The sequence below is a fragment of the Helicoverpa zea genome, chromosome 8 (genome assembly GCF_022581195.2).
Source record: "Helicoverpa zea isolate HzStark_Cry1AcR chromosome 8, ilHelZeax1.1, whole genome shotgun sequence".
NCBI classification, from domain to species: Eukaryota; Metazoa; Arthropoda; class Insecta; order Lepidoptera; family Noctuidae; genus Helicoverpa; species Helicoverpa zea.
Window position 1 is genome coordinate 7,010,514 of NC_061459.1, and position 20,945 is coordinate 7,031,458.

A 20,945-nucleotide genomic window follows, 5' to 3' on the forward strand; every position below is an offset into this window, starting at 1 on the left:
TGTAAAACTGTGTGGGACCACAAAATGTAAACAATATAACAACCGAGCCGTCGCATCAAAAACTATTTCAACTACAAAATGCTGTAACTAATATTAATGATCAAAACTTTAGAAATTTTAAGATAACGACCCAAATTAAATTAGTTCTATTTGGGAAATGTCATTGAGTTTATTTTCAGAAAACAAGAACTACTTATTCTGTATTTTTTTCAGACTGTCCCTAAATAAAGTTTGCCAAGACCTTATCAGGTTTTGTTCAATGAGGCATCAATTCCGGTCATCTCATTCCATTTATGAGGAGGCTGGATAGGTAGTTTACGTTATTGAGGCAGGTCTGAAAATAAACGATGCTTATAACTGCTCTTCCGAAGAAAAGATGCGGTTATTTTATCCGTATGAAGATTTTCTATAAGTACAAGACCCTTCAACATTGCAACTTATGGAACAAACTTTAACCACACATGAGATAATTCTGTATTCACGACAGCTATAATTGAAGACTCTGAGCAAGGCCTTTGACTGCAGTGCAGACGAGGGCAGGGTCCGGAGAGGCGGTGAGGCGCGCGGGGGACGGGGTGTAGTGCACCTGAGCCCGTGATTGATGAGCCTCACCCATCGCCATGATTGCGAGCTGACGCCGCCATTAACAAAGATCACGTGACGAATGTACTTGTGTACTACCTTAAGACATGGTGTGACAATCACTGGTAATTGCGTATTCCCAGAAAATTAAGATTTTTTGGATTTTTATCAATACTTACTTACGTACGTAGATGTAGTGATAACCAATCTTTGGTTCAAAAAAGTTTGGTTGGAAAAGGCTCGGGAGATGGGGAGTGATAACCAAAGATATGTTTAGTTATGTACATCAAAAGATCTCCACATGAAACAGTTTGTTAATTCTGGCAGATTTACGTAAACGCCAATGCAAAGATCCGTCGTTTGTCTAATAAAACAAACCGCGTGTTTACTATCTGCAGTCCCGATAGCTCTTTATAGTTAGCGTTAGATCAGTGAAGGGGAAGATTGGTCCTTGCCGGGACGGAGCAGGTCCTGCCGCGCTGCTTGTCAAAGTGGCCGCCGGCGTGTTTGAACAACTAATGAGCGGCTCCCGGGAGACGGCGTGTTTGCCCCGAAACGCCCCAAGCGCTCGCCTGGGTTTTTCGTACAAACGCCTGGGTTTGCCGAGGTCTCTCCCCCCACTGCCCTCACGGCACACTCCTTGTTTGCTCGCCACTCGGTGTCGTATCGGACTTTCGAGTGTAAATTGGAAATTTGTAGATAAACCTACGTACATAAGGGATCAAGTATCAGGTAAATCGTCGCACCTTTGTATGTACAAACAACAATGTGCGAAATACCGCGTATGAACACTGATATTGTCTGATGAATCTTATAGATTTTTATTTCGTGAACACAGAAAACTGGTCATCTATATGTATAAAACTATTTATTATCCTCCAAGTTTTATTTCAGATGTCTACTCAGATATTTATATCTATTATCATCACTTGAATATACGAATAATATTTAATACAGATCGAAATATACACAAAACGTTAGAACAATTAAAATTTTAGCCTATCCGTGACAGTAATTCGTCATCAAAATAAATTATGAGCACAAGTTTTATTCTATTTGAAAGCTCTCGTCAGTTACCATAACTGATTAATTAGGTAATCAGTAATTAAATATCATCAAACCGTTTTAGTAACGATTTCCCACATGATACGTTACTTCTATCCAATAATAATAGATACCTAATTTTACAATATCCCCTGGGTATCAAGTTACACCTTAACATTTCATCGATATCAACATAAAATCTATTTTCCTAGACATCAACTATCGCACGGTAAAAATAAACGCAGACGAATTCACATTCACTATTTATGTTTGTTGAACATTATCACAAACAAACATAGTCTGCTATGGCGAGTGTTAAAAATAAACAAATTCTTCACTGCTGCCCTCTGTGGACGCGGCACTAAACTAAAATCTATAGATAGGAACACTACGAACGAGCCAAACTGTATGAGAAGCAAAAGCTATCCCTCGGGAACTCGAGAGCTTTAATAATTTTCGTGTTCCCGTATAGAGGGCGCCACTGCCACGCATTTTTGATGAACTTTTAAAGCTTTCAATGTGCACGTGGTAGCTTTTAATGCATTTGTTAATGTATGTAAGTAATGCTGTTTGGAATAAAGCTTCAGCGAGAAGTATAGAATATTGAAAATTATAGTCATAACTAACACGCGGTTTTCAGTAATACAATTTAAGTTATACTTTTCATTTCTGTAAAATACAGTGCAATGCATTAAAGCTCTGTTTGAAGTTTGATAAAGAACTGCGGATATAGTAGGCACAGAAAAAAAGCGTTGCTTCACTTCTACCTGAAAGTAAATATTCTCCAAGCAGGTAGCCAACTCGACCTGTCCCTGTTAAAGACGTAAGTATTTGAAATTGTGAACTTTTAATTTGTTATTTATTATACATACCTATCTAGTATCTACTTTTAAATTTAATGATGGACATTATTGTTTGCCTATTTTTAACTTTTTCTTCTTTTTCTTCATTTTTTTTTACAGAAAATATATTACGAGCACTGAAATCGGCACTGAAATATTACTGTTCTGTTAGGTAAGTACCTACTTCTTTAGCGTTCATAGTTTTAATACGAATAAATTCTACATTAGAGCTTTAAGAAATCTTTCATCAAACACCTAATTGTAGGTCTGTCCTAGTACAGTTTGGTTTATTTTCTTAGTAAGTATAATATAGACACCATATTACCTTAAGGATTATGGTTTGCAAGGATGAGGTATCAAGATGAAACAGCGTTTCTACCGTGATGGACTTTTCAGCTAGAAGTTATGAAATCTGATTACTAATATAATGACAAGGATACCCAGAATCTAGGTTTTCCTCATTTTCTAAATTAAAATGCAGAAATGTTTTTGGGGTTTGTTTTTATTTTAAAACTATACATTATTATATATGGCCAACCTATAAATTAAGCTGCACCATACACATCTACACAATAGGCATAATAATCATACGTACCTAACACAATCAATGTTTAAAACGAAATCTTAGCTACAAATGAACAATAGCTATACAAGCGACTGTATATCAAAACTTTCTCATAATTAAAACTTTTTAAGGTAGAAACTATAATAAAATTGATTAATCTGTTGAACATGTTCATGATGAAACGATAACATGCCAAGCATGAATACAATTTTGTGTATCTATAGTCCGTCGTTTCTTCACAGGCTCCTGGCCTCTTTAAGTTGTAATATATTTTGTGTTTAGGTGCATATTCATACACTGATTAAATGCTATTATAACCAAGTAAAATATAAACAATAAATTAATTTAAATAACAATGACAAATGACGTATCTACAAATGTCGAAATAGTAAACGTGGCATGTATGTAAACCATACTTCACAATTTTACATGTGCATTTCTTTCAAACATTCCTAAGCTGCTTGCCTAATTTAAATTCACAGTGATCTTAATGTTAATGGTTGCATGAACACTCATTTTTTTAACTTATATGTGAAAGTTACATTGAGTCGACACGGAATAAATAGAGAGACTTGAAAGCTCACCCATTAATTTATTACAATTAGTAAAATTAACATTGCGTAACGTAACGCTCCGGTCGTCGAGAGCGCGCCGCGTACCCGCGCTCCATCTTACTGTGTGCTGGAGGTGCAAGTCTCTCCCTCACTCCCGCCACCCAATAAATACAGTTACATACTAATTACAAGCGAGGAAATTTAATTGTCTATACATTAACTAACTGTGGAACTTCTCCCGCTCCAGTGATGAGTATTCTAACGCCTTTTGTAACAATTTTCCAAACAAACTAAAACATACTAATTACCTTAACAATAATACTTATACAAATTAAATCTATACATCTAAATATTAAGTTTGGTCGAAAACAGGAATGTGTAAAACGTTTGACTAGAATTTACTAAAACTTAACATCGACCTAAATAAATATTACAACATTTAACATTTTCACTCATTATCAGCAAATACTAAACACACCTCCCTCCGCGAAGAGGGACTAAATCAAATTGATTACAAAATGAGATCTTACTAGTTAGTACACAGTGACACACAAAATTATAAATACAAAATAATATATACATCGAATTTCTATTCTTCTTCGATTTGATCTTGCTTAATTAAGTTCTAACATTTCACACAATTTGCTAATGGAGTTCGTTTGTTTATTGTAAAAAAGTGATTTCAATATGTTCAGTCTTTCACAAACATTTGGAATCAATGGAGATCAAAAAGCAAAATATTTCTATTATAACGTTCGGCCGAACGAAAAAAACCTTAAGCAACTCGCATAAATGATTCTATTTTACAATAAATAACATTAATCTACTCTAATGTTAATATTTTACATAAATAATTTGAGATCAATGAACAATAATTTCTTCTACATAAGTTTTCATCGATATTGTATAAGAATTGACATCACTTCTTTTGGATGAAGGCTCTTTTTTTGCTTATCGACGGGATCTTCTTTTGTGAATCCAGGTGCACGAAGTAAAAAATGTTCGTAACAATGCAATCCATACTTTCATAAACACTGCTCTGAGATCGTTTGGTTTTGGTTGTTAATTTTTGTACTATTTTCTTCACAGGTTATAGTGCTCCTTAAATGCAGAATAAACTGTTTGCAAAAAATACAAAGTAATGTATTTTGTTGTTAGAAATGTACGTCTTGCACGTCTGTGGGTGTGTTCGGTAGTTGCGTCTGCTCGGGAGTGGTCTGCTTGTAGGGGTGCGGGTGCCGGGCGCGGGGCTCCTGCGGCTGCGTCTCGCGCGCCAGCACGCGCTCCACGTGGCGCGCCACCAGCTCGGCGGCGGCGGACGGCGTGCGCGTCAGCGCGCACAGCTCGCTCACAGACATGCGCACTCGCAGCCCCCGCGCCGCCGCCGTGATGCACGCAGCAGCTATCAACGATGGCGGCACAAGCAGAAACTCCGTCTCTGTTGACAAATAATACAGACTTTATTTTCAATCCAATCACAGGCTCTCAATAATATTGAGTGTTGTTCGAATGCAAACTTAACAACATACACGCAAGCAGACTTTTAATAAGGTTGATTTTCAAACAGGTTTCTTGTTTACAACTTTTTATATCGAAATTAAGCTTCTAGTGAGGACGCAGGCGCAGGTAGAACATGCACATCTGTTGCGAGATAATTGCCGCGGAGTGCGGACAGGTGGCTCGGACACCTTGCATCTCAGTCCGACCATCCGCTATATGGCGTACATTATTAGCATCTTATAACTTAACCTACATATCGACCAAGATCAAGCATACCTATCTAAAAATAAAACTAGTGAAGTCAAACAAGATAACTTATAAGTAACAATATAAGCAAAAAAAAGTTTCGACCTTCGTCGTCGAAGTAAAAAAAAAGTCGTGTTACATTTTGCACAATACCAGAACTCTTTTGTTATAGTTGAGAATAAGGAAGGAGAACAGCTGCCCGATTTGTGCATTGCGTCCCCGTCTGCATCTTTGTGTGTACCTACTCCGGGACAATAGCTCGGGAATAATGGTAATTTACATCTTAAGTCGTCTAGCTAAGGGCGCAGCTGCATTTCGCTACGAAGGAGGGACTCTATTGTGCGATTTGAAAATGTAACTTCGATCACAAGGCGACTAATCAATATTATTTGCTGCCGATTACGCCCTTCCATTTTGCACAAACGGTACGAATTGCTCAATCAATCGCAGTATAAATTATTAAACATTTGTATAATGATTAACATATTCCTAACGGTGTTAGTCATTGGAGCGTCACAAGTCAATACAGTATAAACTTCAAGTTGCTTTGGGTGTACGTACGACGTCAGCCAAGACGGCAGATGTGAGGACACCTGGCGCGACCCTTCCGCTCGCACCTCCGCGAACCACGCCGCCACCGCCGGGTCAGTGGCCACCTACTACATGCACCCTTCTTTACTCTATCGTGCCCTTATACACGTCGTGACCATTCCTTAAGAAAAACAATATCGCTACACGCGAGCGCGTCATAATTTTAATCAGAAAAAGTGCCCACACTTTATTAATGTAACTCAAGCTCACTAGCTTATTACTAGCAGGTCAATGAATCCAAGCTAGGAATGAACTTTAGGTCCGTTGCAGACGTTACACTTCCTGAGCACCGTGCATGTCACCTAGCGCTTGTTAATCACTATAATACATGAACACGCAACGGTGCACGTTGCATACGTGTGTAAACAGAAAGGTCGTTGTTTAATGTACATTTCTATGGACCAGTGGCTTATTAAAAATCAAAATGGTTCGCGAGTCGGGTATCAGGTCTGATCTGGTCAGCGTGAGCAGCGGTGCGTCACGATCCGTTGCGCGACAGGTTGCCTGTCAGTTGGCGCGCCGACATCTGCTGAGCAGCCCACGCGACTGCCAGCGACCCGAAGACTTTACACCCCCGCGTCTTACCCTTCTAATTACCACAACTGCATTGACATAGACCGTACTCAACAGACATCGAGGACCGTTAAGTTCCGTTTGAGAAACCCGTCAGTCCCACCCTAATAGTGAATCCTGCCAAACCTAACACAAATAGAATGCAAAAATGCAGGGGTTGCAAATAGTTTTGTCTAATTGTGCGTTAAACTGGTTTATGGTAAGTTATCATTTTGCAAATGCATGACAGATTTTATGGCTTATTTAAATATGTTTCAGGTTTGATCAAATATCAATGATTTTTAACATGTAATCTGAATTCATAATATTTTTACTAACATTATAAGGCACTTAATTTATTATATCCGTTTTGTTAACAATAGGAATCAAGCTATTATAAGGCATTTGGATCGGATGTTGAAAACGGAAGCCCAAATCTCGCAAGGTAAACGTTAAAATTGTGTTGGAAGGAGATGTACGGCTTATCGGGTTAGATAGGGTGGTATACCGCCAGGTGCGCGCCGAGACGGCTCTTTGTCGCGAAGCTTTTGTCGAGACTTTGGGACAGGGATTCTGGCGCGGAACAATGGCCGCGGGACGTCTTCGTGTATTGTCCCCGAGTCAGCTGGCGCGGTCGCCAGGCGCTCCCCTGCGTACGCGCCGACTAGTCTCATAAGTCACTGTAACCGTGACACTACGCCAAGAAATTAGTCCGGTCAAACTGCACATACTGCTCTTTACAAATCGTTTTGCCTGAACTAATAATACCATGTTGCCGTAAAAAGTTTTACGGTTATGAGATTGGATCCAATTTCGAATATTGCTTTCTTAGCAATTATGATTGTACTAATTAAAATGCCTTGTAAAAGAAGATGAAGGAAGTTTGGGGGTCAAGTAATGTTATTAACCCTTTCACACCTCGGGTAATGCACGATCAGTTACCGGCAATTATGCTACTTCCGGCGACACCGACAAAACTTGACGCCCCGCTACACGAAACGTTTCTGTTTACAATACTACTTAATAGATGCAACTGATAGTTGACCTGGTGTCACGTTTACGCAAATAATATTCATGAATCGCACAATAGTATCGCCCATTACAAACTTTCAACTAAACTCGTAACGAACAGGAACACTTCGGTTTCTCCATGTCATATTTAAAAAGCTTGCCTATTACCACATGATTGCCTGCCTTTTACTCATTGCATCCTAAAAATCACGCATTTTGGCATACCGAATAAGCCATGAAAAAGTAAAACAAAGCTGGACCAATGAAAGGTGATAGACGGTGAACGAATGGTGGCTATAAATAACTGTTATCAGGATTCGATGGACCATAGGGGCGGACGGGGTTAAGTATCGTGATATCCTTTTACACATTTTGGTTAACTACGAGTTTAAAGAATAATTAAAACAATAATGGCGCATGTCCCAACTTTTATCTTTACATAGCAATGCTTAACAAAGTCGCTCCCGCTAATGGAATAACTAGATTTCTGTACTACATATTTATTAGTTTTCAGCAATACAGAGATTCAAAAGGACAATTTATAATTAGGTATGTTTTTTATCTACTATAATGGAATTTACTAATGTGAAGCGAGAAGATTATTAGTAACATTATATCTAATTTAATTATTTACCCGTAAGATTTCGGGTAAGAAATATTACAATATTTTTTAAAGAATATGGTATTCAATCATGAAACTGACTCGTTATTATCATAACTGAAAATAGAAACAAAATAGTTGCATTTTTTTATAAATATAAAAACTACGAAGGTGCTAAATAAAGGTCAGGTGTTTAGCCAAGCAAAAAGCTTAATATGAATTTGTAAGTAATTTCCACTAGTTTTTTTACTGTGTTCAGTGATCGGAAAAGCGCAGCCCTCGCGTGGAGGTAATGTCAGAGGGCATTGGTAGTTAACGTGAGTGGAGGGCGCGAACAACATTTGTACATAGTATGTATTACATACCCAGGTACCTACGTATTAAGTTCAGTAACTCTAAGTGTGAAGCTACGAGTGAAGCTGATAGTTAAAAGTAAAACTCTGAACTCATTTTAAATCAAGCATGAAGTGAGGCCGTAATCCTTTGTTGTTTAACGACTTTACAAGTACCTAATAAATAAAGATATGAGTACATACTCCAAATATACATAATTCTCCAGCCACGTGTCCTCCCTCTTTATGATTTTTTTACGATTCTAAGGTTTAATACTCTAACAGGTTTACCATTTGTTGTTCTATTGCGTATTGAAATGTAATGGCATAATTTGAAATTTAAAAATGTAGTGAGGTCATTCGTGTATAATGGGAGTGCGAGAGGGTCAGTGGCTGAGGGGTGCGCGAACGCAAGGTGTGCGCGTTATCACGGCGCAAACGGCATGTGCGCGTTCCGATACACGCGTCCACTCCCGGCACCCCATATTACATTGCTACCCCGGCTAACACCCGACAATCACATTCGAAAACAAAAGGAACGTCCCACATAATCATTAAGCTAAAACCTGAACAAATTAGTGAAAAAAATGCAAAACGACATTTATCGATTAAAGTTAATTACTATCACCGTAGGAAGACTGTTCGACCCGCATGAAACCAAGTTTCGCAAGAGATTTATCGGTGCTGAAAAATAAAGTACGCGTCAGCAGCTAAGTACATACTTGTAAGTAAGTAATAAAGATTGTGTACATACCGGTATAACAGACGGAGGTGAGCGTGAGCGCGTGCGTCCTCACCAGCGGGTTGGCGCGACCCCACGGCACTCGCGCCAAGAACGGCTCCACGAAGTCGAACGCCGTTGCAATAGACAACTGCCAGTTCAATCGTTGGAGAAGCATCACTTCCCATTGCTATAACAAAAAGAATGCAATTTAAACGACGGTCGTTTCGCTTTTGAATTTAATTATTTCCAAAGGGCACGACCCCGTGTGAATAACAGTATACTTTCGTACATTTGAAACTAATTCCCTGTTCTTGTAGTTAAAGGAAGGGATGTGCGACCTATTCTTATATTCTTAACAGTTGATACGTAACCGTCATACTTGATGGGTTAGGCGGAAACCGCAAAAAGTAGCGAATCACGTTACAATTACTGTAGAAATGTCATAAGAAAACACAAGAGACAATGGAACCCTTCGCTGCTGATATTTTCACATGGTCACTGATATAATGAGGGTCAAGTGATGCCTTGTTTACATTCACAACAAATGTTCTAATTTAGATAAAGGCAGGGTAAACGCTATCCAAACTTCAGTCATCTTGAGTGAGTTTTGAGTTCAATAAACCGTAGCACCAATGAGATAACTATGATTTATGAGGGCATTCATAGTTAAGATGCTACAACAATGATGTCTTATTAAAAAACGCTCCAAGAAACAACATCAAAACGATCAATTGAATTTTATACAAAGTACTATCGTATAATTATGCAGTAACATACCATTATAATGAAATTGGTGAATATGTAAGTAATAGTCCTTTAGTATGGGAAAGTGGGATCGCCCGCACCATATGACAGCATTAAGTATGCGCGTTGCAGGCATATCGCGATCATCGCACGAATTAATAGCAAGGAAATACGAAGCATTCCACGGTGTCATACGCTCTGAAGGAGTGACGAAACGTTCTCACGGTATCCAAATTATATTTAACTAGAACATATGGTGTATGTGCGTATTGCCTTATAAAGTTAGTTTTAGAAGTCTACCCTTAGCAGAAGTTTTTTTTATGTTCACAACAGCAAGAAAAACTATTGCAGCTTGAATGTTGTTTGGCCATTGAACTAGTAGCGTGTGAATGCGGTGACAAAGTCAAAATTGATTACAAAGGGCAAGCTCATGAGCGACCAACAATCGCACCTGTCCGTGCGGGTGTGAACGATTATGACAATTTTGTCATTACGCTTAGCTGTGGGAATTTATTCAATAACACATTTAGAGTGAGAACTTCAGTGTGACAATTTTTGAACCCTTCTCCCTTGAACTTCATAAACGAAAAATAGAGTGCAACAACCTTAGCTCATTAAAGAAGTGAAATGACGGCTACTTAAATTAGTTCTAATTTAACTGGCCATGTACCTATCGTATTCTTTTGGCCCACATTTCCGTCGGAAACAAGTGAACGACCAATTCGGTGCCTTACTTCGTCACAGGCTGTGGCTTCGGAAGGGTGACAGTCTTATAAGCACTCTTGACTTTCTCGAGGAAGGTGTAATTGCCGGAAACTGGCGTGGTGTAAGGAAATGTCGCTTTGGGGTGAAGGAGTGACATTTGACTTGGCTAATCGAAGTTTATTCACTATGGAATCAAAACAACAATTAAGTTGTGTCACAGGATGTGCCGTGCCGGACGTAGAAAGCGATAGAGCTACTTAGATTTTTTATTTAAGATTTTGTAAAAAGAAGTGGTGACACACTACTCTGAAATGATAAAATCGTGTTTCTTAAAATCATTGTAGTTTCATAACATTTCTATAGAATCATATTTTTTGAGATACGTCAATTTTTTATCGCCCCATTAGTCATAAATATTTGAAATAGCCGCCACGTGGTAAGCTTCAAGCCAGCTTGAAGTGTCATTTGTAGTTCCTAAGTAATTATTATTATGTATAGTATTCGGAGTACTTACCCTGACTTCATGAGGATACACGGTGTTATCAGTGTAAGCGCAGAGCAGGTCGACAGACAGCGGGTGACATTGACGGAACTTGGAGGCGAGCAACATAGCGGTGACGGCCAGGAGTTGCAGCTGCTGCCGTGAAATGGCTCGCTGCGCCAGGAACCGGTCCATGTAGCTCACTGCCAGGGGAAACACCTGCTCCTCGCATTGTTGTTCCTCGCAAACCTGGAGAACACATAATATTACCATCATGACAACATAAAATTGGCTTTCTCTAAAATAAGACAGTAATTTTGTTTTTCTTGTACGATAGATTAGGCTCCCTCAGTTACGTCACAGTGCATCGGAGTGACGGGACGGGGTCATTGTCATCGGTGCGTAAATTAGAAGACGCCCGAGGAACTCCAGAAACGAGACAACATTATGTTGATACCACATTAAGTTTTGAATATTTATATTAGTCTAGTTTTTACAATACAATGTACGATATATGTGTATTTGTATTTCCATGGGCCCTAATGGCCTGAATAAAGAAATAAAATAATAAAAAACCAGTTTTAATATAAATACCTCTCAAAAAAAACAATCACAAATCAATTAAAAACTTCATTGTAGTCACATCTAAGGCGCGCAATATTATTTTCTATCTACCCTCAGCACATATATCCTAATTAACATTTTTATGACTAATATATCTAGATCTAGAACTATCTATTGTGTCACTAAATTAGAAACAGATAATTCACTTCAATATCAGCCATTTATTCACGCAACACATCATTAAAGCGACAAAGTACGCATATTCTCAATACTCAAATATTCAGGTCATTCACTTCAATCAGCTGTTAGTCGCGACCCTATACTTACGATATGTCTCATTGGTCATCAATCTCTTTTGATTTGTTTAATAACTCCGTTAATATAAGAATCATTGAATAGTTCTAGTTAATTGTGCTTGACTTACCTCCAACATCCAGGTGGTGACAACTTTTCTCATGAACGGCTGGATATCAATTTGTACATTTTGGAAATAGTCCGTGTGAAGAGCGTGAGCCCTCTCCAGAGCCAGCAAGTTGAGAAGCAGCCGAGGATCGCGATCTAAGGCCCGATCTGGACCAGCGACGCACATGTCGACCATCCTTCCACTTCCACTGTTGTTTCCAGAATTCTGCATGTTCTCGCCACAGGACAAATCCATTGTGTACACAAATTATTCAACACTCAAGTCTTCACAAATTGTTTTTAATATTTATCGGTAGTTAAAGCAAATATTTTTTCGAAAATCGCACTGCGGTACCAAGTTTGTTTACAAAATGTGTTCGTAACGCAAGGGAAGTGAACGCACGCGCACCGTACACAGCCGCTCTTGGAGCGGCCTACAGACAAAGTAAATAGGGCTGTGTCGGAACGCGGCTCCACACCGCACCTCACCCCACTTTTGATCTCCCTATTGTGGCCCTTGGTCCTTGACGCGTCTGGGTCTTATTCATAGTACAAACCATTCCAGTTTACAAAAAAAACGGTACTGCCGTATCAGATACAGTGCAGTCATTACTGTATAAGCAGAAGCTCGCATTTCATTAAGTTATTAGCTGTCAGAAGACCTGAATTCGGGGTCATCTCACATTCATTAATTAAATCCAATTTCAACTACCTATCGGAAATAAATGCACTGTTGTTTTTTTAAACATAGACAAATGTTAATAAAAATCTAGACTTTAGGTAGGTATTCGTAGCTTAATTAAGAAGCAATTTTCCATTTTCTGGAATAAAAATGTGACTGAAAATTATCAGTTACATTTCCATTGCCATATTATGTACATACAAAGATTATAAATGTATAAAACATGCAATAAAAGATGAGCCCCAATTAAATAAGGATGTAAAACAGAAATCCTAATAATGGTCTGCCTGACCCGGGAATCAATTGATTTCAGCACGCTATTGCTGAAGCAGATTATTTGCAAGCATTAAACCAGTGAAGAAATTAATATAGTTTAAACATAAAAACGCTAACCACATACATTGGGTTTATTTAGTTCTTATGTCAATTTTGAAAAATTATGAAGGTTCGCTTCGAATACACCGCGACTACGACTTAGTCATGTGATAGCAACATTCGAAGTTTTCCGTGATTCTGAACACACTGATTAATTTTGAAAAATTACAGTCGCATTTCGAAAGAAATATTCATTCAGTGGCCTTAGCTGCTGCACAGATATTGCACATAGCATTAAGTTTCACTTGCTTATGTACCACGTTGGGCAAAAGTGTTGGTGATCGCAGTGTGGCATACTTTTAACTTGGAAGATGCCGCTGGTCATCTCCGAGCAATAAAAATTAATTCAATATCTTGAAATAAAATAATAATACCTGAATTTGTAGTAACTTTTTATTGTAATTTATGAATTATTATTAGTAAAATACAATGAAAAAATTACAATACACTACAAAGGAGGTAATGTTTATTCGGAGGGCACTGGGCACACCTCAGTGGAGGCACGGAGGAGGGCCGACAGCTGCGCGTGCGCCACCGCCGGCTGCGCACGATCCGGTTGACATTTTATTACAAATCCGAGCACACCTGATGCCAACGCCACTCATTATTATAATTCCAATCTTTTTCAAGATTACTATTGTATTATTTTGAGCGCGTGCTCTTATTTTGCCCTCTCTTAATTTGAATAACTAGCTTTAAAAACATTAAATACATTTTCACCACCTGCCATGTATTGACTGTTGTGTATCTTAAGTATGTTCTTTACTCGTCGTTCTTTTTGGGACCTTGGAATTTCTCTTGCATGTTAAAGAACGGGATATATTGACATACAGCCTTCCATTCCGTGAGGTATATCGTTGATATTATTGTACCCACGGTATATGCTGCTATCGTCTGAGAAAATCCTGAGAGCTGCTCCATTTGCTTTTTCCCTAAACCCATTTCGAACTATTTTTTACTATATTGAACAGCGATTTAGTAGTAATCACAGTTATTCTATTCTATTCTTGGTTAATGAGTAATCACCAGTAATCACAGTTATATTCGTTTTAAAACATCGCTGTCAAATATAAGTGTCATTAATGCCATTTTTTCCAGCTAAGCTTATTATGATTTAAAAAGTTTAGTAGTATAAAAACAAGGTAGGTACTATGCCTGCACTTTTACATTTTCTCTTAACTTTTTGCATTGATTTTCATTGTTATTTCATTTTACCTACACCGAGGTAGTGCATGAATTAGTATACCTACCTAAGTAGTAGGTAACAATGTACCTACATGGTCCAAGAAACCTAACATATATTTTTTAATTCACACTTTTGCATTTAGGTACGTAAGTATACATTTGAAAAGTACCTACGCATTTCTGTTATTTTTGATAACAAATACTTAATGTCCGTGTGCACAGCCGGAACTGTATGAACATTTGGTGTCCGTCTGGGATTCTCCGAGTGGACAGTTCCCGCGGTGTTACTCGCTCATCGCACCACATGCTATAGTCAAATTAGACCGCACTCTGACCACTAATTAAAATGCTATCAATTTGTTTGACAACTCGTTCCCATCTCGTCTACAAGGAAGGCCCTGCTCTTTTTTCACGAAGTGTTTGCATTATCTTAAAATTGTATAGGTATAGGTACCTACTATTGATTTTTTTATTCTCATGAAAATACATAGGATTAGGAATACTTAGGTACCAACTATAATTAGATACTTAGTATAATAATTATCACAGAGAAAATATCAAAATGCCTGTATGAAAGATACCTATCATTGCGAAGGCTTTTCAACGGAACGAATGTTCCATCTAGTGGTTATTCAAATTTGCAGTTGATAAAAACTTTGATGCTATGGAATTTCGACGTTTCGGATGTTAGATGATATGCGTCTATTCGTATAAAGTCTAACTTAATTTTATTGTCATCTGTGCATCTTGTGCAGAATAAGGATTTGCATACTAAGCCTACACCCCTTATGGTTTACTTATGCCCCAGAAATCTATTGTTACAAAATACAAAGGTACCCTTTAAACCGCTTGGAAGCTCAGTTCATGTAAACGAGAATAACTACCTACTTATACAAGGCTCCTCACATTCAAATTACTCGTTTATCAACAATCTATATTAGGCTTACTTACCTTCTAATAGGGTACCTACCTACGTAGGTACCTACAATTTGTAATCTTGCTTGTTATAGTCTGCGAGGAACTATACATATAAGTTTTTTTAGATGTCGGTCATTAATCAATAGGTACCTAAGCAGCATAAAATTATGGGACAAGGGCAGTCTTTGGCCATATAAATTCATGTCGCTACTTACCAACTGCCTAGCCAGGACGCGTAATTAAGACGCGAATTAAGACGTGTTTACCGTAGTCTAAAGTTTAACTTTCTTTAGATACAAAATACAATTCAGTCATTATTTTGATATTATCAATTTCTGTTGACCAGAATGGGAAACTATGAGACTTGGTATGACTTCATTTCATACCAGCCGTTTTCCCACGATTTCACCCGCGTCCATTGGGGACTACCTACTGCCTGAACCGGGATAAAATATAGCATATGTTACTCGCGAAGAATACAGCTTTCTAACAGTTAAAGAACTTTTCAAATCGGTTCAGTACTTTTGGGAACTTAAAGGTAACAACAAACAAATAAAAAACGTTTCCTCTTTATTTTAATAGTATGGAAAGTACAGACAGTTTTGCAAAAGACTGTTACTCACAATCATAGACATAATATTAGTAAACAGGACTGCGCATATAAACCCAAAAAACGAGCCGAGTGAAACAGTTAGTACGGAGGCTGTCTGTCCCTTTCTAATAGGGTGACTATGAGATTAAGCTATGTGAGACAAATCCGAATTTGCTAAGATTATTAAACACAGATTAGTATTGAAGTTTTAACTTACGCAGTTTGTGACCTTAAGATACTAATAAAGGCTTTTAATAATTAGCGGAAATTAGCAGTATAAAAGCAGGAAGATTCGAAGTGAAGACTGTTTTTTTTGTATTTCTACTTCATATATAGACTGCTGAGCCATTTATGTCGCCTTTCTTCAGGTTTTGGGAAGCTATAACAATAGTACAACAGTTTTAAAATCCATCACCCATATTTTGACTCGTTACAAGAATTCATGGGCACCCTAGTTGTTTGGTTTACGAAAATGTTATTATTAGCTAACCTGTGGAACGATATATTGCAACCACCATAGCATTCACTTTTGCAAGTAGAAACGCAACACTTTTTCACCATTTTAATAGTTTAAATTGATTTAATACAAAAAAATATAAACAAAATTTTAAATGCTGATTACGCGCCAAGAATGTTCAGGGTTACCGCTAGAAAATAAAAAAAATCAAAATAAAAATTTATGTTGTTTATGTTTTAATAATAAATACGAATAAATTAATGCGATTGTTATTAATTTGTTGACTTACAATTGTTAAAATAAGATAAAAATATAAGTGATTCAATTGTTTTTGGGAAGACAAAACTTTTGATCACAACATTTTTTTATACTGGCAAGGTGTTAGAAAGAGACAAACAGCCTCCGTTCGAACTATCCCTCTCGGCTCGGATTTGCCTCTGTGTATTATGCAACCAATTTAGTACCTTATTGCGTTAGAATAGAGTTCATTTTCGTAAATATATATTTTGAGCGTGCGCAATCTTGTTTAGTAATATTATATCTATGCTCACAATTAAAAGTGACAAATGACAACTGAGCTGAGTTGACACTTGACAGTATCTGTCAACAAATGTCTATAATATTGTCTAATGTCTTCTACTTCCTACTTCTCGTTTCTGACGGTTTTTTGTTAATGTGTAAATAAATAAGTGGATTCTAGAGAGATATCGAAGACCTAACGTACAAGAAAAATCTACGCCACGATAACGTTGTTCTAACAATAACTAAAAACGCAATTATTATCAAGTAGGTTCATAAAACTTGATTATTTTGTTTACAAAACATGGCTTCAGAAAAGGATCCCCTTGTTAGCGAGCGATCAGGAACGGTTCGCGAAGTTGGAAATCATGCAATATGGAGCTTATCATCTTGCAAGCCAGGTCAGTAACATTTCTAATACATCCTAAGCTAACTATGGTTCATAAACCTACAGCTAAATAATCAGTATTGACCATAAAGTGTGTCTCATTTCATATAAGATTTGTTTACTAGTATTTAAAATTTCTATTCAGGATTCGGTATCGATCAGTTAAGAGATGACTGCATGGACACGTACTGGCAGTCTGATGGACAACTGCCACACTTGGTCAACATTCAATTTCAAAGGAAAACAATGGTTTCCCACATCTACATTTACACAGACTATAAACTGGATGAAAGCTACACACCAAGTAGAATATCTATTCGAGCTGGCACACATTTCAATGATTTGCAAGAAATAGAAGTTATTGAATTGATTGAACCTAGTGGTATGTACTTTTTGTGCTACTCTACTACCCATGTTACATACTTATTTCTATGATCATGTTAATTTACATTTTGAATTGTTTTAGGGTGGGAAATGATCCCAATTAAAGATATCCATGACAGGCCTATCAGGACTTACATGATACAAATAGCAGTACTCAGCAATCATCAGAATGGACGAGATACACATATGCGCCAAATAAAAATACATTCTCCTTGTGAACCAACATCATTTGATATCAATAAATTTAGGAATTTTTCTACTGTACAATTTCAGCAATATGCTACTATTCGTTAAATTAGATTATGATTGGAGATGCTGCAACATGAACAGGTTTATTATGGTTAGGAATAAGGTTTGCATGTTGACCATTATCAACATTAACAAATAAATGTGTCTGATGCTTATTTTAATATTCTTGCTGTAGTATATAAATGTAAAAGGAAAATTCATGCCAAATAAAAATATATGAGAAAAATTGTTTAATTTACAAATTAGTCTGATTCACTTTCTTCACTAGCTTCTTCAAGCCAGTCGAAAAACTTGACAAGTGAAGGCTGGTTTGCAATAGGACTCTCATTTTCTTCCAAGTTTTGGTGCCACTCCAGTAATGAATCCTCGTCAACAACATCAGCTTCATACAGTAAATGTAAGATTTGGCCACACTTGCCATCTAGCCACTCACATTTTAAACAACTGTCCTGAAAACAAAATAGTGGGGTAGAAATAAAAATAAAAAGTTTTCAGACATCTTACTAATTTAAAAAATTATTAAAAGTACCTCCACAGCCCTCAAACAGTCCATAATTGAAGACTTTGTTTTAATATAGTTTGACAACACAGGTCTGAAATATTTCAATATATCCTTGACGGTACTGAGTACATTCTTATTTTCAGCCAGAACAGGAATACTGAGCAGAGCTCTAACAACAAAGAAGTTAACTTCATTTAATTGGATGTTGTATGCATATCTAGATGAATTAATTTCCAAAATGAGATAATCATTCTTCAGTTTTTCTTCATACCCTCTTGCCAAGCTGTCAATAACTTCTTGCAAGAATACTGGAAAGAAAACAATTTTATTTAAAAACAAGTCGTTGTTGAAACACATTGAGAATCAAAATTAGATTTTAGATAAACAAAACATACTGTTGGTATCATCAGGAATAGGAGAATCAGGTAATGAAGAATCATCACTGCCGTCAGACGAGTAACAAGACTCACTGTCACTCCATGATTTCTCAAAGCCAATGAAATCATCACCACCAGAGCCTGATGACTCATTTTCCCATTCTGTACTTTCTGATGTTGATTTCATCAAAGTTTTTTCTGAAATATAAATGTTTCAAATTATCAACAAGAAAATACTGACTAAATAAATAAACTTCTATAAATATCCATTTGTACATACCATTCTCAACATCAATGCTCTCCAATATATTTCCCTTCAATTGACTGCCAGCTTTGACAACAACGTTTGCTGCTATGATCGTGCCATTTTCAACAACAGAGTTTTCTTCTATTGTACAATTATCATCAATAAAACTGTTTACAACAGTACAATTATCTTTTATAACAACGTTGTTCATTATATGACTCCCTTTGATTGTTACATTATTGCCAATCACACAGTTCTTTCCAATCATTGATTTTGATAAAACTGTATTATCATTAATATTGGTTCGTTCACCAATTAGAACATCTTCAATCAGTGAACAGGACCTGAAAAATATTCACCAAAACAGATGTGAATATAAACTTTTTTTTAATTTTACAAATTGAAATTTGAAAAGATATTCTCTTACCTGCTGAGAGTTGATGACTTTTCTTTGAAGATATGATTACCAATGATGATAAAATTGTTCTGGTAAAATGAACCAGTCTCAATGGTTAATGGGTGTGTCCAATTGTGTAAGACATCCCGACTGTAATGTAAACAATGACAATGTATCAGTATAAAACCATAAAAATTGATATGGTATTTGTTTTATACAAAAGCTGAACATACCACACTGTCTGATAAGTTTTCCAATTAGTAACAGCTGCACCATATTGATTTCCTTTCAAAAGTGTGTAGTATAAGGAGCTGGCCATAATCTCTTCATTTATTAAAATACCATGTATGAAATCATCTCTTGTTTGAAAGTCAAAGTTGTCTGAGAATAGTGGTGGCACAGATGCGGAACAGAGTGCTATGCCTACATCAGCTAAATTATGGTGCAATTTTACCTCTGAATGGTTTAAAACTATTTCCTGAAACAAATACAGTGTCAGCAGTTTTATCTAAAATCACAATTTATTTACATATCACAGAAGACTTATTTCAATAAACAATGTTCTTACCAATGGAAGGCTTATGGTCTTCTCAGCTGATTTAGGTTTGTACTTTTGGTGCATCAATACTTTGTTTGTATTGGCATCAGCTGCTAAGAAAATTGGCTTATCTGAGCTGATTAATGGATGTTCCCAAGACACCTTTTTGTATACAAGTGTCATTGCTGCACCTTTATCCTTCTTACATAGTTGTCTGAAAGACAACATTATTGTCAAGAGGATTTTATTGAAAGCAATATTTATTATAATTTTATAAAAACCATACAACAAAGATGACTTACTTGTGTTGTTCCAATAAAGATGCAAAATGAATATTTGTCACACTGTTGACTCCCATTAACACAAAATTACCCTTAACAAGAGCAGCAGCATCAATTTCCCTCATCACATCACCCATAGTCTGGCATGTGTCAGACATCATTACTTGAACATCCATTGAAACATTCCATATTGCTTTATTTTCAATGCAGTTCCTGAAAAGCATAAACATTTTCTTTAATTAATGTTTCACACTTTTATATTTAGTTAATAAAAGAAACAGGCAATCACTTCGTTTAATAATTATTGTAATTTAATAAAGTTACCTAATGTGATCCTTGATTTTTTGGCCATCTTGACTGCAAAATAAAATTACTTCTCCTACTCCACCACGCGAAAGAGATTCTAGTACATAATCAATAAGAGGTACTCCTGCAACTGTTAGTAAGCCCTGTAATACAAAATCGTCATTTAATTTCCACCAATGTATTATCAATATATTACGAAAAAAATATAAAAATTAGCTCACCATTGGTTTGTTATCACAAATTGGATTAAAATGTTTATTAAATGTATCCATTATAACCACCGCCTGGACAATATTTTCCTTATCTATCTCCATTTTAATTTAGTAATGTAATCCTATATAATTCTTATTAATTTTCCACAATAATAATCGCGTACGGCTTACTTGCTTTGCACCTGAACTGAACACGAACCCACTTTTACGACAATTTGACGTTGTCAATTTTTGACACTGACAAATAGAAGCGGTGTGCTAAAAGGCTTTTTTTTATTTTTGTAGCAAATGATAAA

The 20,945-nt window shown here is 36.7% G+C and overlaps 3 protein-coding genes across 3 annotated transcripts; 1 reads left to right on the forward strand and 2 right to left on the reverse strand.

Moving 5' to 3' along the window:
• Window positions 1-2,952: 2,952 nt before the first annotated feature.
• Window positions 2,953-12,525, reverse strand: LOC124632828 (G1/S-specific cyclin-D2-like). Its single transcript, XM_047167802.1, has 4 exons — window positions 12,063-12,525; window positions 11,108-11,323; window positions 9,175-9,331; window positions 2,953-5,025 (listed from the first exon to the last, which is right to left on the reverse strand). The coding sequence occupies exons 1-4, from the start codon at window positions 12,294-12,296 to the stop codon at window positions 4,742-4,744; spliced, it is 891 nt and encodes a 296-aa protein (XP_047023758.1). The 5' UTR covers window positions 12,297-12,525; the 3' UTR covers window positions 2,953-4,741.
• Window positions 12,526-16,864: 4,339 nt separating this feature from the next.
• LOC124632648 (anaphase-promoting complex subunit 10) lies at window positions 16,865-18,015 on the forward strand. Its single transcript, XM_047167552.1, has 3 exons — window positions 16,865-17,169; window positions 17,302-17,538; window positions 17,623-18,015. The coding sequence occupies exons 1-3, from the start codon at window positions 17,073-17,075 to the stop codon at window positions 17,832-17,834; spliced, it is 546 nt and encodes a 181-aa protein (XP_047023508.1). The 5' UTR covers window positions 16,865-17,072; the 3' UTR covers window positions 17,835-18,015.
• LOC124632646 (translation initiation factor eIF-2B subunit epsilon) lies at window positions 18,005-20,868 on the reverse strand. The gene is made up of 10 exons (XM_047167550.1): window positions 20,659-20,868; window positions 20,456-20,580; window positions 20,153-20,344; window positions 19,881-20,064; window positions 19,546-19,790; window positions 19,343-19,462; window positions 18,949-19,259; window positions 18,687-18,866; window positions 18,319-18,599; window positions 18,005-18,238 (listed from the first exon to the last, which is right to left on the reverse strand). The coding sequence occupies exons 1-10, from the start codon at window positions 20,749-20,751 to the stop codon at window positions 18,032-18,034; spliced, it is 1,938 nt and encodes a 645-aa protein (XP_047023506.1). The 5' UTR covers window positions 20,752-20,868; the 3' UTR covers window positions 18,005-18,031.
• Between the last annotated feature and the right edge of the window lie 77 nt (window positions 20,869-20,945).